At 45.6% G+C, this 9,691-nt stretch overlaps 1 protein-coding gene across 1 annotated transcript; it reads right to left on the reverse strand.

Annotated features, from left to right (window-relative positions):
- Positions 1-7,247: 7,247 nt before the first annotated feature.
- Positions 7,248-9,256, reverse strand: LOC306743895 (cytosolic sulfotransferase 1-like; the record flags this gene model as incomplete). The annotated part of the gene is made up of 7 exons (XM_079226460.1): positions 7,248-7,360; positions 7,459-7,633; positions 7,730-7,827; positions 7,923-8,049; positions 8,479-8,609; positions 8,881-9,009; positions 9,118-9,256. 7 exons carry the CDS (start codon positions 9,254-9,256, stop codon positions 7,248-7,250), a joined length of 912 nt encoding a protein of 303 aa, XP_079082586.1.
- Between the last annotated feature and the right edge of the window lie 435 nt (positions 9,257-9,691).

Here is a 9,691-nt window from a genome sequence, read left to right on the forward strand (position 1 = left end):
GCCCATTCCCTGAATTTAATTGTGAGAAAATCATGTGATCAAATCCCAACAATAACTGAAATACGCAACAAAACACGACACATTGTGACATACTTTCGATCGAGCGTGACTGCTAAAGAGAAGCTCACTCAAATACAGCAACAGCTGGGAACACCGGGCCATAAATTAATAAACAAGGTGCCAACACGATGGAACAGTACCTACCAAATGTTTGAAAGAATGACTGAGCAGAAGGAGGCAGTCTGGGTGTCACTGGCCTCATTAAAACCTGACATCACTCCACTGACTCCAGAAGAATGTCAGATCATTGAAGAGATGCTCAGGGTTCTTGTTCCTTTTGACCAAGCTACAAGAGAACTGTCTGAGGAAAAAAGGGTCTCTGGGTCGAAGGTCATTCCCATGATGAGAATGCTCCACATTGAGCTTCAACGTCAGGCCACAACAGTGACACAAACAGCTGCTCAGCAACTGGCTGAAAACCTGAGGAAGCGGCTACCTGACGCTATTTGCGGCATAGAATCTCTGTGTGATGACTCTGGCAACTCTGTTAGATCCCAGATTTAAAAAGAATGGATTTGTTAGTCAGCAAAAGGCAAGTGAAGCGGTGAAGAGACTGCAGTCAGAATGTGTAGAAGAAATGAGGAGCCAAGAGCCTGACCCAAGAGAAGAAGAGCCTAGCTCTTCACATGGGTCAGAACCCAGTTCAGGTATGAAAATACATTTTTGTGGCACTTTGTGATATGATTTATCATGTGATAATGAAGTAATGATTAACTATTTTTTTAGGGCACAATCTCTGGAAGACTTTAGATATGGAGGTTGCAGAGACCCAGAAGACGAGGAACGCAACAGCTGACTCCATTATTGAAGTCCAACGCTACCTGGCAGAAACAAACACACCCAGAAACCAAGATCCTTTGCAATATTGGAAATGGAACCAGAACATATACCCACATCTTCATCAACTTGCACTTAAAACTCTCTGCTCACCATCATCGTCTGTACCATGCGAAAGAGTATTTTCCAAGGCTGGGGAGCTGGTGTGTAAGAGGAGAAATCGCCTTGGAGCAAAGACACTCGAAAAACTTTTGTTTCTCAATAAAAATTCATGAACTGATCACTTTTTTGTCTTTTATTTCATATGATTTAACAGTTAAGTTGACAAATGTGCACATACGTTAAAAAATTGTAACTCTGAATTTTTACTCTAATTTGCTATATTTTACATACCAACTCAGTTTTAGCATTTACACGAACAAGGACTTTCTTTACCTGCAATGATTTTATAACTACTGCAGGGGTCACTATTGGGTGACCAACACAGTATCAATACAGTGCCGACACAGTTTGTTGAGTGTGTCAATACACTCCTTGAGGTATCATCGTCCCATCACTACCGGAGTGTGCAGATTCAGGACTAACTGTTCTAACTAACAAAGAAACAAAACAAAATAAGTAAGTAAAACCAAACCAACAAAGCAAATAGAAACCAAACAAAACAACAACAAAGCACCTCCTGTCCTCAGTCTGCTCTTCCCTGGTTGTATTTATCTCTTGTTCCAGTGTGCTTCTTCACTTCACAATTGTCTGTCCGCCTTGTTCCCTGATTGTGTATTCCCTTCACCTGTGCTGTCCTCATTGTTTTCCACCTGTGCCTCGTTACCTTCCCCTTTTATTTAAACCCTGTTTGTCTCCTGTCCCCTTGTCGGATTGTACTGGTTTTCCCCCGTCTGTTACCCCTGTTGGATGTCCCGTGAGTTTAACTGTGTTTGTCGGTTCGTTCCGCTGCCTGTTTTTGTTTCCTTTTTGCTACTGGTTTTTGCCTCCTGTTCTTGCTCCCTATTTTGGGATTCCTCTTTTGTTTGTGCGTTCCTCGGCCTGTGTAAGGCCTGACCTAATTTTTGTTTATGGATTAAATTTACTTTTTGAACTGCTGCTTCGGCGTTTGGGTCCTCCCTTAAATCACCACCTGACAGGTAACCTGTATAAAATGCATCATGTAAGAAAACGGGGGGTTGTTTGAATTATCTCCCTGGCTTTAAATCCTAAAAAACTAAATAATTTAGTTGAACGAGTGCATTTGTCAACTATGGATATAGCTCTTAAAAGGTATTAGTGACCTTGCAGTTTTGCTCCCAAAAGGACTTTGGCAGAAACTGGACTTGAAGATGAGTCTTAATGATTCGAGGAGAGGTGGACAGGTCGTTGATCAGGTCTGTTCCTTTGACTACGGGTGGAGGATTCCCTAATCCTGAACATCATGAAACAGTTTACATGTGAATGAATCCTACCGTGTGGTAAATACAATACAACATTAAAATGCCTTGATGATTATAAATGCACCAGTTTTCATGAAGTTATTGCACGCTCCCTGGAACACAAGCTCTACAATGCCATGTTTTTCAATGTGAGAAATGTAGTTTATTGATTCATCCAAAAGGCTGAGAATTACCACCATGGCATAAAATGTTTGAGAGCCATGAACTATGGTGAGTATGTGATTATTAACTCAACCTGGCTGCAGAGAAGGGAAGGCAATCTCCAACAGTAGCACCCTTGAAGCGAGAGGGACGGATGCCTCGCGCTCTGGAAGTGTCTGGCCAAAATACAGCAGGTCAAGGATGTAGGAGACCCAGGTGTTTCCTGAAAGATAACATGGATAATACTCCAAATGTTTGATGAGGATAAGATAAGTATCGATATGTATAGATCCATATTAAGCAAAGAGCGTCCTGTTCATGTCGGTGTACTGACCTGCTTTGGGGTATGATGCAATAAGTACATCATCTGGCCTGGCCTGAAAGTTTTGAATATTCTCCCAATTGTCTGTAAACAAGTGTGTCATCCAGACTCCTTGGAACTCAAAAAGTTCTGCTCGAGAAATTTCAGCCATTTTTAAGATAAAAAAGATTTAAAAGACTGAAAACATACAAAACACATGATCATTGTGTATTTAAAAATGATGTCAGATTGTCTTTGAAAATTGCTTCGAGATTCTTTATATATATTAACTTATTTAATCTGTTTTTTTTCTTCTTTTGATCCTTCTTTGCCAGATGCATGGTTACTTGCGTGTGTTATATATTTTTTTTAATTTTCAAAGGATTTATTTCTCTTTAACTGTAAAAATACCTAAATAAAATATTAAGTATGAAAATTGCTTTCAGAAATAATCTTAAAAAGTACAAGTAAAATAATTCCAGTAAAACAGTCTTAGAATAGAAAGGATTACGTGTTTTCATTATAGAATATATAAATATTGAACCCCCATGTGAGCATGTTCAGCAAAAACATCACATTATCCTGAGACATGTGTCTACCTTGTCAACAGATGCTGTCTTCAGTCTGCTCTTCCCTGGTTGTATTTATCTCTTGTTCCAGTGTGTTTCTTCACTTCTATTCAGTCTATTCAGTTCCACGTCCCTAGAGCTAGTCTATGCTGCCGGCGATCGGCTCGCCCAGGTCTCCTGCCTGGCCTGCCGCCCGGTCTGCATAGCACCCGACCCCGATAATTCTCCCCGCGGGTGGTGGGTCCACGGGGTGACTGCTGCTCCATGTTGTTTCTTCGGGCTGAGCCCGACCGGGCCCCATGGGCGAAAGCCCGGCCACCAGACGCTCGCCGACGAGCTCCCCTCCTGGGTCTGGCTCCGGGAGGGTGCCCCGGTTTCCCTTGTCCGGGCGAGGTAACTTTAGTCCGTGGGCTGCAATTCATCAGGGTTTTTTGCTAGCGGGGAAAGAGCCGGAGCTGGTGCGGGAGGTGGAGCGGTACCAGCTAGATTTAGTTGGGCTCACCTCCACGCACAGCATGGGCTCTGGAACCAAGCTCCTGGAGAAGGGTTGGACTTTGTCCTTTTCTGGAGTTGCCCAGGGTGAGAGGCGCCGGGCGGGAGTGGGGATACTCACGAGCCCCCGGCTGAGCACCGCTATGTTGGAGTTTTCCCCGGAGAACGAGAGGGTCGCCTCCCTGCGCCTACGGGTTGCAGGGAGTAAAGCTCTGACTGTTGTTTGTGCTTATGCACCGAACAGCAGTTCGGAGTATCCGGCCTTCTTGGAGTCGGTGGGAGGGGTCCTGGAAAGGGCGCCGCCTGCCGACTCCATAGTTCTCCTGGGAGACTTCAACGCTCACGTGGGCAATGACAGAGAAACCTGGCGGGGCGTGATTGGGAGGAACGGCTTGCCCGATCTGAACCCGAATGGTGTTTTGTTGTTGGACTTCTGTGCTAGCCACAGTTTGTCCATAACGAACACCATGTTTGAGCATAAGGTGGCTCATAAGTGTACCTGGTACCAGAACACCTTAGGCCGGAGATCAATGATCGACTTTGTAGTCGTATCATCTGATCTGCGGCCGTATGTCTTGGACACTCGGGTGAAGAGAGGAGCAGAGCTGTCAACTGATCACCACCTGGTGGTGAGTTGGATCAGATGGCGGGGGAGTCGGCTAGAAAGACCTGGCAAGCCCAAACGTGTAGTGAGGGTGAACTGGGAACGTCTGGCGGAGGACCCTGTCCGGGAGGTCTTCAACTCCCACCTCCGGAAGAACTTCTCACAAATCCCGAGGGAGGCTGGGGACATGGAACCCGAGTGGACCATGTTCAAAGCCTCTATTGTGGACGCGGCTGCTCGGAGCTGTGGCCAGAAGGTCATCGGTGCCTGTCGTGGCGGCAACCCGAGAACCCGGTGGTGGACACCGGGGGTGAGGGAAGCCGTCAAACTGAAGAAGGAGGCCTTTCGGGCCTGGCTGGCCCAGGGGTCTCCTGAAGCAGCTGACGGGTACCGGCAGGCCAGAAGGGCTGCAGCTGCGATGGTCGCGGATGCTAAAACTCGGGCATGGGAGGAGTTCGGGGAGGCCATGGAGAAGGACTTTCGGTTGGCCTCAAGGAAGTTCTGGCAAACCATCCGACGGCTCAGGAAGGGAAAGCAGGGCCTACCCCAGGCTGTTCTCAGCAGGGGGGGGGAACTGCTGACCCGGACTGGGGACATCGTCGGGCGGTGGAAAGAGCACTTTGAGGAACTCCTAAACCCGGCTAACATGTCCCCCGGAGAGGGGGCAGCGCCGGAAGACTTTGGGGTGGTTTCTCCCATATCCCTGGCAGAGGTCGCTAAGGTAGTCAAAAAGCTCCTTGGTGGCAAGGCGCCAGGGGTGGATGAGATCCGCCCTGAGATGCTGAAAGCGCTGGACATTGTTGGGCTGTCTTGGTTGACACGCCTTTTCAGTGTCGCATGGGGGTCGGGAACAGTGCCCATGGACTGGCAGACCGGGGTGGTGGTTCCCATCTACAAGAAGGGGGACCGGAGAGTGTGCTCAAACTATCGTGGCATCACACTGCTCAGCCTCCCGGGAAAAGCTTATGCCAGGGTGCTGGAAGGGAGGCTCCGACCGCTTGTCGAACCTCAGATTCAAGACGAGCAGTGCGGATTCCGTCCCGGTCGTGGGACAGTGGACCAGCTCTATACCCTTGCAAGACTACTGGAGGGGTCCTGGGAGTTTGCCCAACCAGTCTACATGTGCTTTGTGGACTTGGAGAAGGCTTTCGACCGGGTCCCTCGGGGGTTTTTGTGGGGGGTGCTGCGGGAGTATGGGGTGCCGGACCCGTTGGCACGGGCTATCCGGTCTTTGTACGCCTGCAGTAGGAGCTGTGTTCGTATCCTCGGTAGTAAGTCAGACACGTTCCCGGTGGGTGTTGGCCTCCGCCAGGGCTGCCCTTTATCACCGGTCCTGTTCGTGACTTTCATGGACAGGATATCTAGGCGCAGCCAGGGGGCGGAGAGGATCCGGTTCGGGAGTCTCGGGATCGCCTCTCTGCTGTTCGCGGATGATGTGGTCCTGTTTGCCTCCTCGGATTGTGACCTCCAGCATTCACTGGGGCGTTTTGCAGCCGAGTGTGAAGCGGCCGGGATGAGAGTTAGCGCCTCCAAATCTGAGGCCATGGTGCTTTGCCGGAAACCGGTGGATTGCTCCCTCCAGGTGGGGACAAACTGCCTACCCCAAGCGAAGGAGTTCAAGTATCTCGGGGTCTTGTTCACGAGTGAGGGTAAGGTGGAGCGGGAGATCGACAGACGGATCGGTGCGGCTGCAGCAATAAAACAGGCGCTGTACCGGTCCGTCCTGGTGAAGAGGGAGCTGAGCCGGAAGGCGAAGCTCTCCATTTACTGGTCGGTCTATGTTCCAACCCTCACCTATGGTCACGAACTCTGGGTCGTGACCGAAAGAACGAGATCTCGAATACAAGCGGCCGAAATGAGCTTCCTCCGCAGGGTGGCCGGGCTCACCCTTAGAGATAGGGTAAGGAGCTCGGACATCAGGAGGGAGCTTGGAGTCGAGTCGCTGCTCCTTCGTGTCGAAAGGAGTCAGCTGAGGTGGTTCGGGCATCTAGTGAGGATGCCTCCTGGACGCCTCCCATTAGAGGTTTTCCAGGCACGTCCAACTGGTAGGAGACCCCGGGGAAGACCGAGGACACGCTGGAGGGATTATATCTCCCGGCTGGCCTTGGAACGCCTCGGGATCCCCCAGAATGAGCTGGAAAGTGTTGCGGGTGAGAGGGAAGCCTGGGTCGGCCTGCTGAACCTGCTGCCACCGCGACCCGACCCCGGATAAGCGGCTGATAATGGATGGATATTCAGTCTAGCGTTAGAAACATTGTGTTCCAACATTAGAACATCCTGCTCTGTTTAAATAAAACTGAGCTTTATTCTCACAAAATGATTACTGAAATTTCCTCACAGGTTTCTGTTTAGAATAATGATTAATTTCAAGACGTGACATTTTTGGATGAACATCGTTCTGGAGTGAAACTCAGTCCACGCCTCTGTTCCTGACCAGAGTCTCGGTCGCTCCCAGTGATGTGAGATGCTTGTTTAGTAATTACAGTACAATGGCCTTATGTCATTTTCATGTCTGGATTCAAATAAAAATGAGAAATCGTGTTCATATTTTTATTTTGTATTTCCATACATCATTCTGCAGGGTGAAGGTCAAACATGGTGGTTTAATTATCCACATGGGAATTCAGTAACATATTATTTAACGGTAAATTCCCACAGAATTCACTGTAATAGAAAACAACATTTTTCCATGCACTGATCCATTTTGAGATATTTTGCTTCTTTCAGACGAGTGGAAAGAAAACATCCAAAATACATTTAGGATTAAATTTTACTCCTTTGACTAATTGCGTCTCTAGATTTTACATTGATATCTATTTGTTACAATTTTGACCTGTAGTGTCTCCTCTTATTTACAGAGTCTAAACTTCAGTACGAAACTGCAGTGTTGGATTCTTCATTCTCTGCTTGTAGTCCTCATCAAACATTTCACTCTGGTCCACAGTGAAGTGATTCTTCCAGTCACCAACCTTCCCTGCAGCACCACAGAAAATCAGACAGGTATTTCTAGATAAAGGTGGAGATCTGATTGTATCATGTCAGGTATGTGTTGCATGCCACTATCCACTGTACCTTTTCTGATGAAGGAAGACTTTGTGAAATCCATCCCTTTGAACGTTGAATAGTTGACCATGTTGTTCTTTTTCATGTCATCAAACTGCACTCTGCGTGTAATCATTCCCTTCTCCTCAGACGAAGGTGACAAACCAAGAAAGCAGCAGAGTTTGTCTAGTTCCTGTCCAAAATCCTGGAGACGTGTGGTCAAGAGAGAAGTATCGCACTATTAACACCTACAGCATCTTTTTGGAAAAGTACCCACAAACCACAAAAAAGACTACATTACCTCGACCAGATCTTCATAGAACATGTAATGGAGATTTGGATGACTCTGTTTCTTCTCCCACCAGCCGTTCACGTGGTCGTACCAGGATCCAAATGCCACTAAAGCAACGGAATAATACATACAAACACTTGAGTGTGGAGGAAATCTGTGCAGCTTCAATAAAAGCGAATTTATTACAACATTTCCTACGTACTCTTCTCCTCCATGAATCTCTGGAGGTAGCTGCTCCAGTCTCCAGGCGCTGGGTGGAGTAAGGTCATGCCTTCGAAATGGAAATAAGACACAACACTGTCCTTTGCATTACGGGCCACGTAGACGATCTACACAACAAGAAAACACTTGCATTATCTGAAGAGCAGCATTGCATGACATACATGTAATAAGTGTTCATGAACAACTGATCATAAGTCAGCTGTACTTGTAGCTGGAAGTAGTGAATGTCTCTTTTTCTTCTTGTCATCATTCAGCCTTACGATAAATAGCAATTATATAAGTGAAGTTAAAACAGAAAAAAGTTCTTTAATAACATAAACATGGTAAAAATCTGTAGTCAATCCTTTGATATTTCAAAAAAATCCTCATTAAGTTTGATTTAATCAAACTTGGTAACCTGTATAAAATGCATCATGTAAGAAAACGGGGGTTTGTTTGAATTACCTCCCTGGCTTTAAATCCTAAAAAACAAAATAATTTAGATGAAAGAGTGCATTTGTCAACTATGGATATAGCTCTTAAAAGGTATTAGTGACCTTGCAGTTTTGCTCCCAAAAGGACTTTGGCAGAAACTGGACTGGAAGATGAGTCTTAATGATTCGAGGAGAGGTGGACAGGTCGTTGATCAGGTCTGTTCCTTTGACTACGGGTGGAGGATTCCCTAATCCTGAACATCATGAAACAGTTTACATGTGAATGAATCCTACCGTGTGGTAAATACAATACAACATTAAAATGCCTTGATGATTATAAATGCACCAGTTTTCATGAAGTTATTGCACGCTCCCTGGAACACAAGCTCTACAATGCCATGTTTTTCAATGTGAGAAATGTAGTTTATTGATTAATCCAAAAGGCTGAGAATTACCACCATGGCATAAAATGTTTGCATGTTTGAGAGCCATGAACTATGGTGAGTATGTGATTATTAACTCAACCTGGCTGCAGAGAAGGGAAGGCAATCTCCAACAGTAGCACCCTTGAAGCGAGAGGGACGGATGCCTCGCGCTCTGGAAGTGTCTGGCCAAAATACAGCAGGTCAAGGATGTAGGAGACCCAGGTGTTTCCTGAAAGATAACATGGATAATACTCCAAATGTTTGAGGATAAGATAAGTATCGACACGTATAGATCCATATTAAGCAAAGAGCGTCCTGTTCATGTCAGTGTACTGACCTGCTTTGGGGTATGATGCAATAAGTACATCATCTGGCCTGGCCTGAAAGTTTTGAATATTCTCCCAATTGTCTGTAAACAAGTGTGTCATCCAGACTCCTTGGAACTCAAAAAGTTCTGGTCGAGAAATTTCAGCCATTTTTAAGATGTAAAAGACTGAAAACATACAAAACACATGATCATTGTGTATTTAAAAATGATGTCAGATTGTCTTTGAAAATTGCTTCGAGATTCTTTATATATATTAACTTATTTAATCTGTTTTTTTTCTTCTTTTTGATCCTTCTTTGCCAGATGCATGGTTACTTGCGTGTATTCTTTTTTTAAATGTTCAAAGGATTTATTTCTCTTTAACTGTAAAAATACCTAAATAAAATAATAAAATATAAAGTATGAAAAAATTGAAAATTGCTTTCAGAAATAATCTTAAAAAGTACAAGTAAGATATTTCCAGTAAAACAGTCTTAGAATAGAAAGGATTACGTGTTTTCATTATAGAATATATAAATATTGAACCCCCATGTGAGCATGTTCAGCAAAAACATCACATTATCCTGAGACATGTCTACCTTGT

The sequence above is a fragment of the Taurulus bubalis genome, assembly GCF_910589615.1.
Source record: "Taurulus bubalis genome assembly, chromosome: 11".
NCBI classification, from domain to species: domain Eukaryota; kingdom Metazoa; phylum Chordata; class Actinopteri; order Perciformes; family Cottidae; genus Taurulus; species Taurulus bubalis.